The following is a 21,820-nucleotide window of genomic DNA, read 5'->3' on the forward strand; positions in this document are numbered from 1 at the left end:
TGGACAGTTTGGGAATCAGCGTGTTTTTACATGAATAGAATGTGAGCTTTTATTTAAAATGCATATCTGGGTTATTTGTGGGGCCTAGGAATTCATTCATTTCCCCCCAAAAAATATAGTCCGGCCCCCCACAAGGTCTAAGGGACAGTGGACCGGCCCCCTGCTGAAAAAGTTTGCTGAACCCTGCATTAAAGTGATGCACACCTTCTTTGGGTTTTGCATAACCAAAGTTCAGAGCAAAGAACATTTGACTATATGTGCTTGAAGCAATGGAAGTATATATCGCCTATATTTAAAATTAAACTTAGCAAGGCTTTTTTAAAAAACAACTAACCCCTATTTTCTCCCTTACTCCCCAAAACTTTACCAGCTCTGTAACATGCAAGCAAAAACAATACAGCAGTACTCTGTGTCACAAAAGTTGAGATCAAAGATGAACTGTGAAATAAAACATTCTAAGCAAGTTCAGCTTTTACTGAGCAAGCAGCAGCAGGTAGAAAATAGTGTTGTGGCAAAATGATACTGATGAACAATCTGCAAGTCCATAGCTGTAATGCTAAAGCCCTCTAGATATAACAAGCAACAAGGTTCAAAGAAAGGACAAGGAAATCAACCAAAGCCACAGAACCTCTTTCTTTCACTCTTCCTCCTCTTTCTGCCACTTCTGGTTTGTGTAAGGAAGAAAAAGGTGATTTGGCACAAATCCCAATTTGTAATAGTCTAGACATGCCTGGCAAACCAGCGTAAACCAGCATTTTTAGCAAAGCCACACAGCTAACATGTGCAAATATTTAGAAAACATATGAAGTATACTGACACAAGAATATGAGGAGTGTTGATCAGCAAATATAAAAGCATTTCATGCAATCAACTGGGCAAAATAGGACAGGGCCCCAATCTCTATCAGCAAATAGAGGAATGTATCCCTCCTCCTGCCCAATTTACAAGCATTTGTAGTCACTAGATATTTAGCATTCATTTCTGTACAGTGGTGCCTCGCAAGACGAAATTAATCCGTTCCGCGAGTCTCTTCGTCATGCGGTTTTTTCGTCTTGCGAAGCACGGCTATTAGCGGCTTAGTGGCTTAGCGGCTATTAGCGGCTTAGCGGCTATTAACGGCTTAGCGGCTATTAACAGCTTAGCGGCTTTAAGAAAAAGGAAAAAAATTCGCAAGAACTCGCAAGACGTTTCGTCTTGCGAAGCAAGCCCATAGGGAAATTCGTCTAGCGAAGCGACGCAAAAACCGAAAAACCCTTTCGTCTTGCGCGTTTTTCGTTTTGCGAGGCATTCGTCTTGCGGGGCACCACTGTAGGTACTATCCAAACTTCCCATACTGTTCTTGGAAAGGAAATAGCATGCATTTTCTTTGGTTGCATGCACTTCACTAACAGACAATAACAGGAAAACACCTGCAAGTAAGACAGTCCGTGCATGGATTCTAGTGTCTGAATCATGGACCTTGATACAAATATTCCTCAAAGTCTTAAGAGTTAATTCATATTTCCCAATGAGTAGGAGCACTAATGCGACAGAGAGGAAGTCAAAGGTTTCAAATGATGAGTTACCCAAATACTTTTTGACGTTTCATTTATAAAGCATCCTGCTATGGAAAAACACTTTGTCACATTATCTGAGAATTTTAACGTGTATGTTCAGAAACATGCTATGGTTGGATATATGAGACAGACTTATCCAGAGATCTCGTTTTCTCTAAAAATGGACATACCTTAAAACATTTAGCCCAAATTTCTCCCCCAACAGCATCCTGTTTTAAACTTAGCCTTACTTTTGTTGGTTTGGAGTCTCTGTGCTCACCGAATGATACCTCATAAGTTTCCTTTGGGGAACAGTCGGAGATGCTTCAGTGGGTTCTGAGGCTTCCTGGCTTTCAGTTGGCACATGGGTCAGAGTATTAGCTCGTCTTCTAAATCCCTGGTAAGCTGATTTTGCAGACTGTTCAGTAGACAGGCTTTCTAGCTCACTTGAGATATCACCTACAGATCCATTTGCCTTGAGGGGGCTCTCTGGGGGAAGGTCTTCTTTCTCAAACAGAGATGTTTCCTGTCAACATAAAATATATGCACATATAATTAAGCATGGTGTAGAGGTGATAACTGTTAATTTTTTCCAGCTGCTCTGCATGTATCATATATGCTTTGTGGCTGCACTTCTGCAATTTCATTTCTCCATTGTCTGCATGTATAGTTCCAATGAGATTTCATTCCTGCTTGGGACTTGGTGCTGACCTAAACAGCCTCGGTCCAGTATACCTGAAGAAGCGTCTCCACCCCCATCGTTCTGCCCGGACACTGAGGTCCAGTGCCGAGGGGCTTTTGGCGGTTCCCTCGCTGCGAGAAGCCAAGTTACAGGGAACCAGGCAGAGGGCCTTCTTGATAGTGGCACCCGCCCTGTGGAACGCCCTCCCAACAGATGTCAAAGAGGAAAACAACTACCAGACTTTTAGAAGACATCTGAAGGCAGCCTTGTTTAGGGAAGCTTTTAATGTTTAATAGGTTTTGTATTTTAATATTCTGTTGGAAGCCGCCCAGAGTGGCTGGGGAAACCCAGCCAGATGGGCGGGATATAAATAATAAATTATATTATTATTATTATTATGGGAATCCCAGAAGGGTTTACCAAGAATATGTTGTTATTCATACGCTTATCCAAAACATGAATTGAACCATGAACAAAATACTCATGCTGCAGAAGGTAAGTCTGGCCTGGAATGGGAGATGTACAGGAAGTTAAAAAGAAGCGGCTTCCGATTCTGCTCTGCCTTAATGGAGGCAGCCCCCACCACAGCGGAAGATCGTTGGCAAAGGAAAAACAAGGATGATTGAAGGTAATTATTATCGCAAATTCCCCCCAGGGACGGGGGAAACGGGCTTCACTCACAGTTTGTCTCGGTACCTGACTCTCGCTCCAGCATGAAATGCAGAGGGGGGGGGGAGAGGCGTTGAGAGCAAAAGCACTTCACCTGTCGAAAACCCTCCAACCCCGCCATTAAAAAGCAGAGGTTCTCCTGTTAATTAGGGCTTAATTGGACTAAAGTACAGGCACATGCTAGAAGAGATGAGATCACAAACTGCGGAACAAACCAACTGCAAGGACTTTAAGGTTTGAACTTAAGATAAGACTCCATTCAGAGCAAAAGATGGTGGGGGAGGGGAGTCTACAGCTTCTTTATTTAAAGCTTTCTTCTCTACATTTATGATTCAGCAACCCTCCTCTGAATGTTAGTTCAAAATAAATTTGTACAAGCGAGGATAGAAGAAATTGGATTATAAATATGGAAAAGAACATCAAATGGAACTGTGTGTGTAAAAAAAGGGAAAAGGGAGGGAAACTCTATTTTGCAAAAGGTTTACTCTTCCCCATCCTTTATTATTTATGAAGTGAACTGAATAATACTAAGAAGACTTAGAATTTGATTTAATTGGAAGTATAATTACTCATATATCTTCAGTTGGAAGGAAGGATGAAAGGTGTCTGTGAACTGCCAAGGAACTGATAAGGGTTCTTTATTGAGTCATCTGCAGTTCGAGAGACTGCTCTTCTTCCCAGGATGAGAGGAAAAATAGTAACAACAGGTAATTTACTGGGACAGAGTAACTTTTGCAGCTGTTGTTAAAGTTGCAAAACAATAAAGCACGGGATGGAGTGATGGAGGAATTTCTTGAACAACAATGGGATATCAGCTCCACCCAAGGCATGATGGATAACAGCAACAACCGGGGGAAAGAAGGACATAACATCTTACAAGGACAGGAAGAAACACCACGGACAGAAATGGCACACACAGGAAGAACAAGGATATAGTTTGAGTTCCTTACTTCTAGTTTTACAAATCCTTTAATGTGTCAACACTAATAGAAGTTATTAATATTGCAGTTGTTATATAAGGGATTATTATTATGACCAGAATGTAATTGAAATTAGTAGGATTTTGGAATGCAGAAATAAAGAAAATCATCAAACCATCAAATCTAGCATGTGTGGGCCACTTTATCTAAATTATATAATTTGGTATTTGAACGATTGGCATTATTACTTGTATTATAAATTGGTACTGTTATAATGAGGCTATTATTGGATTGCAATTCAAAACTAATGAAAAATTATTATTAAAAAAAGGAAGTCAAAATGAAGGGAACTGCAGGCCCTAGGTTTTTATATAACTGTCAATTAAGTGTCTGAGATGACTAAGAATCCTATCCAGATGATCAAGTAGGTATGTTTTTGTAAACTTTTAGGTCACTGATGTGCTAAAAATTATACAGGTGTGACTTACAGAAATATGAGCAGCCAAGAGAGCTATAGAGCAGCAAACTATTCCCCCCCCCCACTAGCCTGTTTACGATAACAAATATAATTCATTCTTTTCAAAATAAAATTCAACACTGTTTAATAATATAACTGTGTGCCCCCAACGGGCCATCTGCCTTTTAGGAAATAATATTAAGTATTGTAAATATATATTGTTACTTTTTATGTTTTGACATTCACTTACTTTACTTGTTGTGCTTTGTGTGCTAGATAAGGAGCTGTCCAAATCAATACTTCCAGAACTTTCCAATTGACTTTTGGCTTTATTCCCCTACCAAGAAAATCCTCATATTATATAGGGACACATAAATAAAGAAATCTGAAAATTCATACGATTCCTTGCAATAACCCCCCCGCAAAGTTCTCACTGTGCTGAGATCATTATTAAATTTAATTTCCTGAGTGGACTAAGAATAGCCTTGCTCTGCATAAGAAACAACAGCCTCCTTCAAAAAGGTCACTCACACTGATATTTGCAAGCAACTTGGAAACCAGCAAAAGCATGACCGCCAAGTACTAATTTAATAAGTGAACCTTTTGCGTAGTCATCAATGTTTTCCTTCCTTTCTATTTTAAGAAATCACCAATCAAATGACTGGATATCTGCACTATGTTAAAAAATTCTTTCAGTTAACATATATGATGCCATCAGACATAAGATAACAAAATTAAAGAGCCTTACCCGAGATAAAATACTGTCTAATGACTCCGTCAGTGACCTTTTAGCCTTGCTCTTCAACATATCCAGTCTGAACCGGGGTGTGCTGCTTGGCATCTCATTTCCCATGGCCTCTACTGATGACTGTGACGTCTAGAAAGTTAAAATAACAAACATTTGTTTAAAAAGAAAAAATAGGGACAAATAGAACAAGTTTCCATAGAAGACATCCTTCCATGTTTTCTAGAAGTGTCACACAATTTGTATGACGCCCGTTCTGAACTTAGAACTAACTCGGAACAAAAAAGATCTAAAAGGCTAAATATTTGTTACACGGATCAGATTTTCCCCCTTACACAAGGAAATCTTTCCCCTCCGTTCAAATCAGCTCCCACCCCCAGCCCAAAATATGTCCTAGACACAGCAATTTGGATTGCATTTATTTCTTGTGTACAAGTTTCTGGGCAGTCAGAACTGAGAGCCAGGTGGTTGAGGCATCCTTCATGGGGAAAGAAAGTAGTATTTCCAAAGAAATGTAAAGACTGTATCCAATTACTGGAGAAGATGGTTACCAGAGAAAGTACTCAGGGTCAAATATGGATAGATGCTTGAATAAAATAACGGCAAAGGTTCAAGTGGGCTTGCACTTATGTTGTACTTGTTATGTACTGAAGTTCTCACCCTGGGCCAGCAGGGGGATACTGTAGATAGTTATGCAAATAAGGGATTGAAAGTGACGTTCAGTGATTGGATAGTTTTAGAAAATTGTTACAGTTACATTGTACTGGAGCTCTATATAAGCAGGCTGACTGAACCCTTCAGTTCAGATCTGTTCTGGCCTCTGAATAAACGAGCTGTTTGAAGAATCGCTGTGTCGTCTACTGTTCAATTCAGTACACAGCTACTGCCACAGGAGAGCATTCTGCTTAAACTAATGTGGCTTTCTCTCCTCCTTTGCAATGGCACCTATTCACCACTCAGAGCAATGTCAAAATAGACACTTTACTGGTCAACTTCTTGCTGGTTGAGTTAGCCTGCACATGGTAGCTATCTAAGTACAAGGATTTAAATTTATTAAATTTCATTTTTAATTCATGATCCATTTATACACCAATTTGAGATACACACACACACACACACACACATCTCAAAGCAGTTGACATACACAATAAGTTCTAAAAAACACATCAAATAATTCACACAACAAAATACATGCGAGTTATACAGGGCAACATTTAAATATGTGATCCTCCCAGGAGGGCTGTGCCATATATTTTCAGAAAATACAGATCAGGTCTCATGTGCAGACCTTTATAGAAAAGGTATTTTCATTTTATGCACCAATAGATATTTTCCAGCTATAAAGGGTGGGTGGTTACAATTGCCTACCTGCTTGGCTTCACTAAGGTGGATATGATCCTTTTGCTTTTCCTCATACATAACTCTCAGGACAGAGATTATTAACTCATTCTCCTTCTGTTCATTTCTTGGCCTTATTTTCTGCAATAGGAAAAAGGGAACATCTATATTAGCCATCCAGATTTTGCCCTATTACTTAATTTTTGTCAGGACATTGTATGGTTAAATTTCTGCTTGTACCCTAAAATACCAGTAGATGGCAACAGCATCACAAACTAAACAAATTTAGCTAGCAAAAAAAACTAACTCCAAAAACAAAACCCAAGCTGAGAAAAACGGATTACACTGCCTCGTAAATAAGTAAATAGACAATTCACAGTGAAGATACAAGCGGGATAAGGCAAAAATAAATAAATTGCCCCATTGACAGATTTAGATAGAAGATTTCTAGGTAGAAGAATAATTATTTTAGAAATTTACTTACAGCCTTTTAATTTATATAACTGCTAAACTGAGATTTCAAGATATGACTACAACAAGAGAGGACCGCTTGCCATGTAACATGGAAGTGGGGGTGACCCTACTGTTTTGAGAAAAGCAAGCCCTGTTGGGCTTCTACATGGTTTCACACTTCTTTGGACAAGAGCAGATATGAGGACCACAGAAGTGTGTGAAGTCAGTTACTGTGATCAGTTGCTTCTGTCATTAATTGCCAAGGAATGCCGAAAGCAGCAATCCCAGCTCCCAATACTAATCTAATTGTCTCCATAAGAAATCTCTCTCTCTCTCTCTCTTACAATTTTCAGCATTTTAAAAATAATTTCCAGTATTTTTCACTTGTGAGCCAAGGGTCTGTTGTTGTTTCTTTTGATCCACCATAATAAACATCTGAGTACTTTAAAGGACATATTTCCTGTTCCACCCCACCCCCCTCCACAAGAAACAGGCAAGACGGTTACCTGAACTTCTTCAAAGACTGAGGCCTGCTCCTGGTTGTTCAGCGTTGTTAGATGCTTTTGGATTTCTAGTTTCGTTTTAGAAGGATGTAACCCTAACAAGCAACAGGCAAACAAATATAGGGTAAACAAAATGATTTTAGACAGGTTGTGTCTGACTACAGTCAATTCAGAGTAGACCCACTGAAATCAATAGTTTTAAGTCCGTCACATCTACTGATTTCAGTTGTTATATTCTGAGTATTTCCTGCCCACCTAGCAGTTCGAAAGCACCCTTAAGTGCAAGTAGATAAATAGGTACCGCTTTATAGCGGGAAGGTAAATGGCATTTCCGTGTGCTGCGTTGGTGCCAGCTCGCCAGAGCAGCTTCATCACGCTGGCCACGTGACCCGGAAGTGTCTCCGGACAGCGCTGGCCCCCGGCCTCTTAAGTGAGATGGGTGCACAACCCCAGAGTCGGACACAACTGGCCCGTACGGGCAGGGTACCTTATTCTGAGTATTATCACTTAGTTGGATACAACCCAACGACAATACCTAGTCAGGCAATATTCACAAAGTCATGTCCATCTAAAATAAGCTTTCCAGACAGGGACTACACTCACCACACTAAGGTGAAAAGCAGAGAAGCAAAAAAAACCCCCAAACCTGAAGTGACTGTGACCGCAATCTATGCTTTCACAAGCAGGGGAAAAGAATAAGCTCGGAATAGGAAGAAGACCCAGATAGTAGCCAATCACTGGGGGCTTGGTTATGGATGCCACCTGTACAAATCCTTTGTGCCTGCTGAAACTTGGAGGAAGAGAACCAAGTGGAGACATTTTGTTTGATGCTAAGCAAACTGCACTGGTTTAGCTACAGCCAAAACCATCTTTCAACCAGTCCTTTAAGATATGAGGGACAATCCCTTCTGGAGTTTAAAAGAATCCCAGGTACAGTTGTACCTTGGAAGTCGAACGGAATCCGCTCCAGAAGTCTGTTCGACTTCCAAAATGTCTGGAAACCAAAGTGCAGCTTCTCCTTGGCTGCAGGAAGCTCCTGCAACCAATCAGAAGCTGTGGAAGCCCTGCCGGATGTACGGCTTCCAAAAACAGTTCGCAAACTAGAACACTCACTTCTGGGTTTGTGGCATTCGGGAGCCAAAATGTTCAAGAACTAAGCTGTTTGAAAACCAAGGTATGACTGTATATCTAATACTTTTTAAAAAACAAAGACCCTTTCTTGGGCTTGCAAAAAAACCCAACCCAACCTCAACAACACCCTCTTTTGCCCCCCAGTTCTTCTATCCAGCACATGAAAGTGTTGAAAAATATCTTTTTAGTATTTTGGACCTTGTAACATGCAAATATTTGACAGACAAGGACTTTTCTCCAGACTTCTTGAGTACTGCTCAAGTAGCAAAGTTGTTTTTAAATACACATAAGTTTGGCAAAGCACTTCATGCTTGATTGTTTACTTAGCAATAATCCATACGCATATTTTTTAAAAAAGCAAACATGTACCATGCTGCATAATTCCTACCTTCTATTCTTTCACAGAGTTTATGCAGGCACTGCATGGGACATCCTTCACAGAGTTGGACTTGTGCTTTGGCAGTTTGTTGTATAGCAGCTACTGTAAAAGCCTGTTTCAAAGTCATCATGATCTCATCAACCTGGAGCAAAGAAAACTAGAGGTGAAGACCTGGTATTTAAGAAGGCTAATGAACAATGTATTAACTGCTGTTCTATATTAGCCCAATAGTGACAAATATCAAGCTTCACAGTAAATAAGAACCTTATATAGAAGATATTCTATGTCCAGCACCTCTTTGTTTTTGTTTTCTAAAGGTTCTTACCAGAGCTTCATCTGTACATTGAAACACGTAACAAACGAAATGGAAGCCTCCATTTTCCGAAGGCTCTCTGCAGATAAATCCAAAGTGATCCACATGTCTAATTCCCTACAATAGAAACAATTATATCAAAGATTCATAAAGGCTAGGTAAAGACTTGTAATTAGTCCGCTAAGCAGCATCTTGACATACAAACTTTTGTGAAAGGCGTGCAAAATAAATATTAACTGCAAGAAAATAAAAGTAATCCATTGGGAAATAAAAAATACACACACACACATATTATACAATGGAAGTCCAAGATTGGCAAATCTAAACTGCCTCAGCCCAGTGAATCTTGTGTCTGGATTACAGTGGTACCTCGGGTTACAGACGCTTCAGGTTACGGATGCTTCAGGTTACAGACTCCTATAACCCAGAAATAGTACCTCGGGTTAAGAAATTTACCTCAGGATGAGAACAGAAATCACGTGTTGCTATCAAAGGGTTAAAAGAGTAGCAGAAACGCTCTAATCACTGAGCAGCTGGAGGTCATTAGGCTTCCAGGAACATGAGTCTGTATAAATAGTCCCCCTGTTTGTTTGTTCTCCCCCTTCTCCCCTTTGGGTGTGTGTTTTTGCTGAGATGTGTGGTTTGTCGCCAGGATTGTTTTTGGGTGTTTTGTAAATAAACCTTATTTTGATTTACAAACCGCATGCTCCAGGACTCCTTTTGGGAAGATGCTGCCTCTCCTGCCCTTCTTAGCTGCTGCGCGAAATCCTCTGCCGTGGTGAGACTTTTAAAGAAGGAAGTGCACTGGGCATTTACATTAAACTAATTAAAGTTTAATGGGACAGGTTATGGATGTTTGTACGTCAAGAAGGAGATAAGGAGAGCAGTTCAGAGTGATTTATGCAAGGACTGGAGTGAAGACAGAAGCGGTTGCCGACAACGAAAGCCTCCAAAGCAGCTTGAGTCCTGCAACGTGCCTAGAAAAGTTTTAAAGAGGCACTGCGCAGTTTGTACTCGCTGGAAGACGTCTGATTCCTCAAGGAGCCACCTCAGCAGCTGGGAGACGGTCTACAGGTGTGTGAGTATCGTTCCTAAGCCCCAGGGAGGATGGCAGAGTCCCAGGAAAGTTTTACTGTCCCGTTTACGCGACTCAATGGGAAAAATTGGCAAGATTGGAAGGCTAGAGTAAGGGTTTGGTTGCAAGCAAAAGAGTTGTGGAGCTGTACTGAAGCACCGCCTTTACAGGCAGCTGCAGACGCGTCTGCAGAAGCCAAAGCAGCAGCAGCAGCTTCACAGAAACGCGACAGGAAAGCCCAAGGTCTACTAGTTTTGGCAGTGGGACCAGAGCAAATGCCTTATGTTTCTGAGTTAAAGAACACGCATGAGGTCTGGACGGTTCTGCAGCGGTTAAATTCCAGAAACACTGCGGGGGCCAAGATCCATGCTACAAGATGTTTGTTTGATTTACGTCTCCAACCGGGAGCGTGTGTGAAAGAACATATTGCCAAAATGGTGTCTGCCTTTAATCAACTAAGACAGCTGGGCATTCCTTTTTCTATGGAGCAGCAGTCATACATATTGTTGTCTTCTCTTGATAAAAGCTATGAGACTCTAGCTCTAACTTTGGAAGCTATGCCTTCAACTGAATTAACCCTTGAATACATTTCTTCTCGGCTTGCGGATGAACAGGATAAAAGGCAAAGAGAAAGAGGTTTGTCTTTAAAGGGGAGTTATGCTGTGCCTAAGAGTGTTGATGCTGAGTTTGAGCACACAGTAAATGCTTTTGCAGCTAGACACTGTTTTCGCTGTGGTTCCCCTTCCCACCTAATCAGGAATTGCACACGTGAACCTGGTCAAGACAGCAACAAGGCCGTTACCCCTAGTTACCAGACAAGGAGTTCCAGGGGACGTCGAAGAAGAGGAGGAGGTCGTGGCTACTCCCACAGCACACAGCACATGGCTTCAGCAATGGCGTTGATGCAAGGGCGTGGCCAAGGCAGCAATCTACGCTGGTTGATCGACAGTGGTGCATCTCACCACCTGGTGGCGCCATCTAGTGTACGTTTGCAGAATTGCAGACATTTGCTAACCCCTAAAGTTGTGACAATGGCAGATTCAACTAAACGTTCCTTAGAGACTGTAGGCACAGTGTTCTTAAATTGTTTGCAAACAGAAATTGATGCCTACGTGCTAAAGGGACTGAAGGGGTGTATTTTGTCTGTGTCAGAACTTGATAGAAATGGGTTTAAAACTGTGTTTGAAAATGGGGTTTGCACTATTTCAAAGAATAACGTATCTCTTTTGCAGGTGGAAAGCAGAAATGGGTTATATTATTTTGAGACAAGTCCAGATGAAGTTGAACAGGTTCATGCTGGTTGTGTGAACACGCCTACCCATAATTCTTGTGTTCATTTATGGCACCGCCGTTTAGGGCATATTAATTTTCAGTATGTTAAAAGGCAACCTGAATTATCAGAAGGGTGCAAATTGAACAAATGTACTAAGTATTTGGATTGTACTGCATGCAAAAGTGCGAAGGTTCATAGATGCAGCTATCCCAGTTCAGATAGGAAATCTGACAAAGTATTCCAACTTGTGCATATGGACCTATGTGGCCCAATGCCTGTTGCTAGCATGGGAGGTTCAAAGTATGCACTGTGTCTCTCGGATGACAAAACAAAGGTTACATGGTTTTTTCCTCTCAAAACAAAAGCAGATACTGCAGAAACAGTTAAAAATTGGGTTCATGCGGTAGAACTTGAATTCGGTACTAGAGTACTTGCTTTTCAGACAGACAGAGGGTCAGAATTTACCGGGTCTGTGTTGCAGAATTTCTTTAAGAAAAAGGGAATTAAGCATCGTCTGTCTACACCTTATTCCCCCCAAGAAGGAGGCGTGGCCGAACGTAAAAATAGGGTTCTGCAAGAGTTGGCAAACTCTATGTTGTTTGATGCTAAACTTCCTCAAAGTTACTGGGCGGAAGCCTGGCAGGCGGCTACTCATATTCTGAACCGAGTATATAATTCGGTAATTGATACTACGCCTTATTTTGCTTTATATAGGAAGAAGCCCAAAGTTAATTACTTTCGGGTGTTTGGATCTCAAGCCTATGTACTTATCCCAAAAGCGTTAAGGAAAAAGGGAAGTCCAAGGGCTAGGAAACTCATCTTTTGCGGGTACGAACCACATGCCAAATCTTGGAGGTTTGTGGACCCAGGTGGGGATACTACAAGAGTGGTCCTCAGTAGGAGCGCTGATTTTTGTGAGCAGTCCGGATGGACTCACTTACACGCTAACCCTGACATTTTGAGAGATGATTTAGGCATTCATGCTGAGAAAGAAAGTCCAGAGAGTGATGAGCCAGAAGGGGATGGTGCACATGGTTCAGATGCAGATTCTGATCAGGCACGAGGTTCTTCTCCTAAGGTAGAAAAGCCAGAATCTAGGAGTGCTCCAACTTCGCCAGTCAGTAGGCCTAGCAGACAGCAAAAGCAAAGCAGGTCACCTGCAACACCAAGCCCAAGGGAGGTATCTAAACGGAGGTCTTTATCCCTAGGGGCGCGTCCAGATATAAAGTCTGAGACAGATTCTGACAGCCAACGGTCAGAGGGGGCACAAGAGGAGCAATTGCGCAGGTCAAAACGCGCCACGAAGGGCAAGCCGCCAGAGCGGTTTAAGGTGACAAGTGTATACGTAAATATGGCACAGTGTGAGCCAGAAAGCTATATGGAAGTACAACAGCTTCCAAGCTCAGAAGCCGTAAAGTGGCAGGAAGCAATGGAAAAAGAGATGGCTTCAATGAAGTCCCTCGGTGTGTTTACAAGTACAGAGCTTCCGAAAGGGCAACAAGCTGTAGGTTGTCGATGGGTATATCGCTTAAAGCCCACAACTACTGAAGAGTTGCAATATAAAGCCCGACTAGTTGCAAAAGGGTTTTCGCAGCGCAAAGGTGTTCACTATTCTCAAATCTATGCCCCTACTTCAAGATCGGAGTCATTAAGAATGCTTCTAGCCTCTTCAGCTAAGAAGGGAAATAAGCTGTTTCATTTTGATGTCAATGTGGCTTATTTAAATGCAGACTTACAGGAGGAAGTCTATATGACACCACCACCAGGTTTTGAAGGAGACAAGCCAAACCAGGTCTGGCGCCTACACAAATCCATTTATGGGTTGAAACAGTCCGCCCGTAATTGGAATTCCTGCTTAAACGATGCTCTAGAGAGCATGGGGTTCAGAAAGAGCGCAGCAGATGCGTGTCTTTATCTAAAAGGCTCGGGATGTGAACAAGAAGCAGTTTTGATATTTGTTGACGATTTATTATACAGTGGAAAGGATGATAAACTTGCACAACAATTTGCCACAAAGCTTGGAGAAAAGTTTCAGATAAAATCACTAGGCAATGTATCTGTTTATCTAGGAGTTAAAATTCAGCAAGATGAAAATGGTAACTATTGGCTTAGCCAAGAAGCTAAAATCCAGCAGTTGCTGGAAAGGTTTAAAATGAACAACTGTGCTGGTGTTAAAACCCCAATGGAGTTAAGTTACACAAAGGATGCTCAAACTGAGCAAAAGGCAGAGTTCTGTAATCCCGGGGTTTACCAGTCAGCGATAGGCAGTCTACTCCACATTGCACAGTGGACTCGGCCCGATATAACATATGCTGTCAACATGCTGTGTAGACAAGCTGAAAAACCATCAATGCATGCTTGGCAAGGAGTAAAAAGAGTTTTAAGGTATCTCCAAACTACCAAAAGCTTTCGCTTAAAACTATCAGCAGAGGGCAGCACACAACTTGAATGTTGGGCCGACAGCAGTTGGGCAGATGCTGGACCAGATAGAAAATCAGTGTCAGGAATGGCGATAAAATTTGGAAATGCACTAATTGGTTGGAGATCAAGAAAACAATCACTTATAGCTTTAAGTTCAACTGAATCTGAGTTCAATGCGTTATCAGATATATGTAGAGAACTGGAATTTTATAAGCAACTGGTACAAGAATTGTTTGGAGAATGTTCCCTACCTATCAGAGTGTGGGAAGACAATCAACCTTGTATTAAACTAGCTAAATCAGGTCAATTCAAGGCGCACACAAAACACTTGGATATCCGTTATCAAAATGTATGCCAAAGTGTAAAACAAGGTTTAATTGAACTAAAGTATTGTCCAAGCCAAGAAAATCTCGCAGACGGTTTTACAAAAGCTTTGAGTCCGCAATCTCATAAATGTTTCTGTTCAGGTTTAAATTTGTATTAAGGTTGGTACAGCTCAGTGTTACGAGCGAGAGGGGGTGTTGCTATCAAAGGGTTAAAAGAGTAGCAGAAACGCTCTAATCACTGAGCAGCTGGAGGTCATTAGGCTTCCAGGAACATGAGTCTGTATAAATAGTCCCCCTGTTTGTTTGTTCTCCCCCTTCTCCCCTTTGGGTGTGTGTTTTTGCTGAGATGTGTGGTTCGTCGCCAGGATTGTTTTTGGGTGTTTTGTAAATAAACCTTATTTTGATTTACAAACCGCATGCTCCAGGACTCCTTTTGGGAAGATGCTGCCTCTCCTGCCCTTCTTAGCTGCTGCGCGAAATCCTCTGCCGTGGTGAGACTTTTAAAGAAGGAAGTGCACTGGGCATTTACATTAAACTAATTAAAGTTTAATGGGACATCACGCAGCAGTGGCGCGGCAGCAGCGGGAGGCCCCATTAGCTAAAGTGGTGCTTCAGGTTAAGAACAGTTTCAGGTTAAGAACAGAGCTCTGGAACAAATTAAGTTCTTAACCCGAGGTACACTGTTCCTTAGTTGCATTTGATTTGTACTGAGACCAATGGGACGGAAGTCCTGACTTAAGTCCACTGGTTTTAATGGAAGTTAAGTGAAGCTAATGTAGTCTGGATCCAATCCAATCCATTTCTAATTTCTAATGAAGAGATTAATATGTTTCTTAAAAGGAGAGAGGGAGAGAAGAGAAGCAGAATATCAATACCATTGCTTGGTATGGATCTCAGTGCCCAGAGCTTGACATAAAAGTAATCAGTAGGTTGAGTGGTGGAGTGGCATTAAGCCCAGAGAGCCATGTACTGGATGACATTTCAAAGAGCGGCCTTCAAGTTTCCATTTTGTTCATGGAAAAAAACCACAACCCCTTCCTTCTGTCAGCAGTCAAGTTCCCAAGATATTAAAAGGAGAATAGCCGGCCAATTGCTTTTAAAAACATGAAAGCACATAAACTAATTTCTTCACCAACAAACAAAGTTAGGCCCACATGTTGCTGATCACGTGGCGGAGTTGACAAAATATTTGGAGAACTTTAAAAAACACCACAGCGACCCTCAAACATCACTTGCTCAACCGAGAAGACACTCTGGTGGAGCTCCCTTCTTCAGTAAGTGCTGGTACATGTGAAGCCCATGTCCAATTCTTAGCTGGGTAAGATGCTTCCAACCCCCTGGAGTTCTTAAGGGATGCAGTTGACAAAACGCCCCAGTTTAGATTTGAAGATGGGGTAAAATCAATAAATGAGAAAACTGCATGTCTCTAATTGCAGGTTGTGTTGCATTATGGGAGCTTTAAAGCTTTAAGTCTAAGATGCCCAGGAACCGAACAAAACATAACATGATTAAGAAATGAAGACTCTGTGACTTGGCACACATAACAAGAAGTAATCGGTGTGAGCAAAAGATGAATGAGTTAGGCAACAATGAAATGCAGGATACAATGCTTATGTAGCATAGAATACCCCTAGTTCTAGGATTCAATGTAATTCAAGGCAAAACAGCATGGCAGTAAATACAGCTCCCAAAATAATAGATTTTATAGGTACAGTTTGGTGCCTATAGGCAGATACTGTTCCCATGTGACCTTGGAACATTAAAACATACAGCATAATTGTTGGTGAATGAATGATATCCATGAGGAATTGGGTAAATACTTTCATAAACCCAAACTTCTCAGATTTTTACATTTTAATATCCATTAAGGTTGTGCTTCTCAAGTTATAGAATCTTGTTTCATAAGAACAGAAGCAAGACAGAGTGATTTTCCCATCTTCAAGCCTTAAAGCATCACTGCCAACAGTTACTATGGAAACAGTCTGTGGCTGGCGTCCAAGGGAGGATGTACAGTTGTAGCATATGCCCTCCTTTCTCTAGAGACAGCAAACAGGAGCATGTGTACAGTTTTTCCCATTGGTTGGGTCACTAGTTTTCCCATTGGTTGGGTCACTAGTTAAGTAATCCAAAGGACTGGAAAAGGGAGTTGGGTCATTAAATTTGGAATTTATTTCCTGTTGGGTCTGAGAAAGCTAAATTTTGACCTTGAGGGCAACCTGCTAAGTGCTGACTCACAGCTTTCTATCTCTCTCTCTGTGTCTCTCTCTCTCCCTCTCTCTCTCTCTTTGACAAAAGTTCCTTTACTGTCTGACAAACTTCCTTTAGAAAGTAAATTTCTGGGATTAGTGTTAATTTACTTCAAGTTCCACTGCAGGCAAGCTTTTCAAATGTACTGGGGTTCACACAGTCCTTGGTTATTCGAAGGAATGTCACACTCAGTGAGCTTTGATGCCTTCATGGTTTGGACAAACTGGGAAGAGGATCCCTAATCATAGCTGTCAACTTTTCCCTTTTCTTACGAGGAATCCTATTCGGAATAAGGGAATTTACCTTAAAAAAGGGGAAATGTTGACAGCTATGTCCCTAGTTGCTGGGGAAAAAATTGCTGAAGAAGTTCATTGCAAATGAGACACAAATACTAATATTACAGTGTTCCCACCACATACTGACTGCAAAGGTCACCACTACAATGGTTTTAGAAATCTACCCTGACACACATTTCTTAAGTGATAAGAAAATCACTCTGTCCTTCCATCAGAGATCAGATTTTAAAGGGAGCAGCTTTTACAAGTTAACTGTCAAAAAACTGTTACTTTCTGTTCATTCAAATTTTAGTTTATTTTCTTCCCTAGCAGTTTATTTCGTGCACCTAAATGATCACCCAAAACTTTATAAATCATTGCCACATTGCCTCTGCATGTCCCCTCCCTTCTTTGAGTCATACACTGGTTTTAGGGCAAAGATCCTGGCTTGTTAAATGGTGTAATGGAATTTAGTGGGAGAAAACCACTGCCCTGTTGTGGAAAACAACACCCAAGTTTTTAAGAACCAAGAAGGAATCAAAAGCTTGTTACCTGAGAGCAAAATGAAATTTCCTTAAAGCTTTTCTCAATAACTACTTTTTTGGTATCAGGACTGATGATGTAAACTTCAGACTGGCCAATCTGAAAAAAAATAAACAAAATATTAGTCAGTTGCCTTTCAAAATAATTTGTAGGCAAAAATATGATTTTCTGAGACTGTAGTGGGTGTGCTGAATTTTGCATGACAAATCAGCCACAATGCAAACTAGGACTTTCATATTGTATTTTAGATTGCTATAACTCGTCCTGGAACCTTCGGGTGAAAGGTGGGTAACAACCACCACCACACTTGTTTAGGAATTTAGCCCAACCCTGCACATGGCACAAAAGAAGCTGCCTTATACCCAATGAGACTATTTGCTCATCTAGCATCATACTGTTTGCACTGTTATTCGCTAGGTACATTACCTGCTACCTCATTGTTCTAACTGGAGATGTCATGTGCTCTACCAATGAGCTATGTTCCCTCTCCCTAAAGATCCACAGTACGCATGAGAGCTTCCACACAATCATTCCTTAGTAATTTCAAAAGAGGAGACTTTACGTTTTTCCATTTATGTGCACCTGCCACTGTCAGGAGTTCCATGTGCACCTCAGAGAACTTTCTGAGTTATGGACTGAAGTCAGAGCCATAATCATGAGTGAAAAGGCAATGCCAGTATTTCCCACAAATTTAGCTCATTTTCTTTCTCTCTGGTGAGCTGGCATATTGGGAGAAACAGTGTGCCATCTTATGTGTCTATGAAACTTAAAACAGGTTAAACATTAACTGATCAATATAATCTAGTGTTACTGGAAGGTAAATGACAGAGGGCTTCTTCAAACATTATACCTTTCAGGTTGTTTCAAAAGTTTACCTAAAGAATTTGATGTGTGAATGACAGGTTCTTGTTTGCGAGAACTTGCATCATGCAGTCATATTGTCTCCAGAGCATTAAAGTGTTCAGGTATTGTTCTAACATAATTTACTCCAGGATATCCCAAACCAACCCACACTACTGTGGAGGGAAGTTGCTTGAAGAAGGCTGTTTTAAGCCTTAGACATTACCTCATAGTCTGTTAAAGCAGAGCTTCGTAGGGGAAGCCTAGCCAGTCTTCTTCTGTTCTGCCCAATTTTAATTGGAAGGTCTTTAAAAGTATTACATACATTTAGGCTTCCATCTTACACATGGCCTACACACACACAAAACAAGGGCTACTTAAAATGCAGTTATGTTGAAGGTGCTCCACATGCCATAGTTTGTATGTGGTAGATACAGTATGGAATATTACAGGGTGTGATCAGGTACAGAATGCCAGCTTAAGGCTTGAGATTTTACAGGACTACTATAATAGTCTGTAAGTTTTAAGATGCGGTGGGGGTTTTTTTGGGGGGGGGAGTGAACTGTGCTTACTTTCTACATTGATAGAGGCCCGGGACTAAATGGGAGACCTGCAATTTGCACAGGTTCTTAATTCTAACTATGTGAGGACAAAGTGCAGTTGCTCAGTGGTGAGGAAGTGCAAGAACCGAAGTACTTCCCTTTATTACTTCATATCTATTTCCTTAAAAAAAGAAGAAGGAAAATGACAAATATGGGAAGGAGTGGTGCTAAATGGGTGCATTTGATGGAGCTACAAGATCAAGAGCCACAGCACAGAAAATAAATTTTAGCTGTGATCCTGTAGGGTTGAGTTTGGCTTTGAGGACAAATGATGCAGATTTATGCTACAGTAAACAGAAAGTACTCCATCGTTCTCTGTATAAACACATATACAGACACAGACACACACACACACACACCTGAACTCAATTAACTTTAAATCAGCTAGCAGCAATGCACAAAAGCTCTGGATATCCATTTCTGTAACCATGTTATCCAGTGTTCAGAGATAGTATCAGAGAACCAATGCAGTGTGGTGGTTACTGAGTGTTAGAACATGACTTGAGAAATCATGGTTCAAATCCCCACTCTGCCATGGGTAACCTTGGGTCAGTCACTGCCTCTTAGCCTAACCTACCTCACAGGGTTGTTGTGGGGCTTAAATGAAGAGGAGGAGAACCATGTATGCCACCTTGAGCTCCTTGGAGAAAAAGGTGGGAAAGAAGTGCAATTAATTAATTAAACACAACAACTCTGTTTTACCGTGAACAACATTATCCGGTTCCCAGCAATATCCGTTGGCTGAACGTTTTGCCCTTGAATAAATCGACTTTTTAAGTTCAGAGAAATAGCATCTTCATCAAAGGATCTGACAAAGCTGTTACTTGTCTTCAGGCAACCTGCTTGTGAATCTCTCTTGAAAGAACAAGAACGCAGTCCGGGCTGAGAGTAGGATTTCCGCATCGGCCTCTTCTCCTGTTCTTCATTAACTAAGGGTTGGAAGACGGATCGGAATTTATCACTTATGGAAAATCCTCCAGAATGGTTGACAGTTTCATGTTGTTGAGTGAATGGACCAGAATCCAAGTTTTTGGTATAACTAACATCATTAAATTTTTCAATACATTCATCTATGAGGGCTGGAGGTGCATTTTTGTGCGCTACTGTCACTCGGCCACAGAATAGCACCTCAAATTTTTTGCTAAAAGGATCTTCCACATCTGAGAGGTTGTTCTGAAACTCCTCCTGCCGTGCAATTTTTCCTGCTTGTCTGATAGTGCTTATGATCTCAGGCACCTGCAAGAAAACGACAATATCAGAGCCATTCAAATAAGAGGAAGAAAGTGGGGGTTTTAAAGTGACAGAAAGTGATGTGGGATCAGAAAAACCACTGTACAAATTAACTTTGGAAGCTAGAGGCATCTTCATTATTTGGCTACCCCAACATGAAAGGAAAACCAATATATGTGTAGTTTGCCATCACAGTTCTAACCCAACAGAGAGGATTATCATATCACAAAGATTTTCAATGAAATCTGATTTTACATTAAGCTGCCAGTTATCAACAATGAGTGAAGGGAAATCAAGTGACATACACGCTTGTATGTGAACTTGTCCTGGAACACAGAGGCTAAGATCCAAAGCGCTATGCACAGTATTCCTCATGTGCATGGGAGCTTTTTATATACTCTAATCCCAAAGCTGTTTGTGCTCTCTTTTTAAAATCCATTGTTTTCAGTTTTTTTGAACAATGGTAGCTGTGTGTACTCTTGAGAACTACTTAATGTGATGTTCAGGGCCTGCTGTCATAAGGGGAAGTCAGCAAACCTTTGTGCATACCTAATGCCCTCCTGTTCCTGAACAAGAGAAAATGTATTTGGATTAGGACCAGAGTATGTTCTGGTATGAAAGGAGTTTCAGGCAGTCATAAACTTTAGGGAAAAGTAAATATAGCTCAGCAAAATGCAAATTTCAAACATGAAGCCAAATGCATGACTCTAGCACAGGCATAGGCAATCTTTGGCCCTACAACTCTCATGTATGGGAAGCAGTATGGGAAGCAACTTTGCCAATTACCCCCCCCCACACACACACACAATTCTGGTACTAACAAGTTACTGGCATGGCAAGGAACCAAGCATGTGGAAGCAGCTCCCAAACCACAAACATAACACTGAAATCACACCAAATTTTCTGGCTTTAAAAATATTTTTCTTGATTCGAAGCTTGATGGTATTAGCCTGTAAAATACATACTTTTTTCAGATTATACCCTCCTTTCCATAGAAGGCAGCTTTTCAGAACAGAGATGTAGCTGCTCAGAGTGAATGGGGAAACAAGCAGTGCAGGAGTAAAAAAGTAAGACTTCTGCTTTTAGAACCATCTCTCTACATAACTAGAGAAATAATGTCCCAGAAAGCATCAAACAAAATCCCTTCTGGAAAACTCTTTCCCCTTTGTACGTGCATTAATTTGTGTGTGCGTTTTTTAATGCAGGTGCAAATTTCATCCTTAACTGTAATAGAAAATATTTGCCTCTGGATTTGACAAAGATTTCAGAAGGTCTTTTTATAGATAACAGACATATTTCGATAGCATTAGTCAGAGGATTACAATAAGGAAACAAGAATGGTCTGAAAATGAGACAGGAAGAATTACTTCATTCTCTGAGCATGGTGCATGACTCAGTCAACATACAGTTTGGTTGCACTCTGAACTAATATTAAGTAGTTGTTTTAAAAAAGCAGTTGAGTAAGAGCTGAACTTGCCCTCTTGCACTTTGTAAAATGACATGCATTTTTGATGGCTCTATTTAAATAATAAAGGCACTGAAAAAATGTCATTGTTCTAAGGCTGGTATGAATAAGGACTTTACCCATATTTGGTATTAGCAGTACAATGCTGTAAGTATCTAGCATTTATTTGGTTCAGGCAAAACCTTTGAGTACTACTGAGTATTAATATTTTGCCTGTGACCAATATGCGAAGTTAGAATGCTCATGTTTTATGTTATAATGCTTTTTTCCTTTGAGAAAGACCCTGTCGTCCTCCAATAAAAATTAGGAGATGAAAATTACTTGCTGTAGATAACAAGCAGGCAATTTATAGGCAGGCAGTTGTAGATTACAGGTTAAAAGTGACCCACAGTGGCAAG

At 40.9% G+C, this 21,820-nt stretch overlaps 1 protein-coding gene across 4 annotated transcripts in view; it reads right to left on the reverse strand.

Annotated features, from left to right (window-relative positions):
- Positions 1-21,820, reverse strand: part of TBC1D1 (TBC1 domain family member 1) — an 88,692-nt gene that overhangs the window by 27,168 nt on the left and 39,704 nt on the right. For all 4 annotated transcript variants that reach the window (XM_081924369.1, XM_081924368.1, XM_081924370.1 and 1 more), the window contains 9 exons: positions 19,430-19,963; positions 17,295-17,384; positions 9,138-9,242; positions 8,822-8,954; positions 7,306-7,397; positions 6,377-6,487; positions 5,012-5,140; positions 4,514-4,600; positions 1,787-2,061 (listed from right to left, as the gene is read on the reverse strand). In XM_081924369.1, the coding sequence (XP_081780495.1) occupies positions 1,787-2,061; positions 4,514-4,600; positions 5,012-5,140; positions 6,377-6,487; positions 7,306-7,397; positions 8,822-8,954; positions 9,138-9,242; positions 17,295-17,384; positions 19,430-19,963 (1,556 nt within the window). The remainder of the gene's footprint in view (positions 1-1,786; positions 2,062-4,513; positions 4,601-5,011; positions 5,141-6,376; positions 6,488-7,305; positions 7,398-8,821; positions 8,955-9,137; positions 9,243-17,294; positions 17,385-19,429; positions 19,964-21,820) is intronic.

Source organism: Podarcis melisellensis, assembly GCF_964234715.1.
Source record: "Podarcis melisellensis genome assembly, chromosome: 9".
NCBI classification, from domain to species: domain Eukaryota; kingdom Metazoa; phylum Chordata; class Lepidosauria; order Squamata; family Lacertidae; genus Podarcis; species Podarcis melisellensis.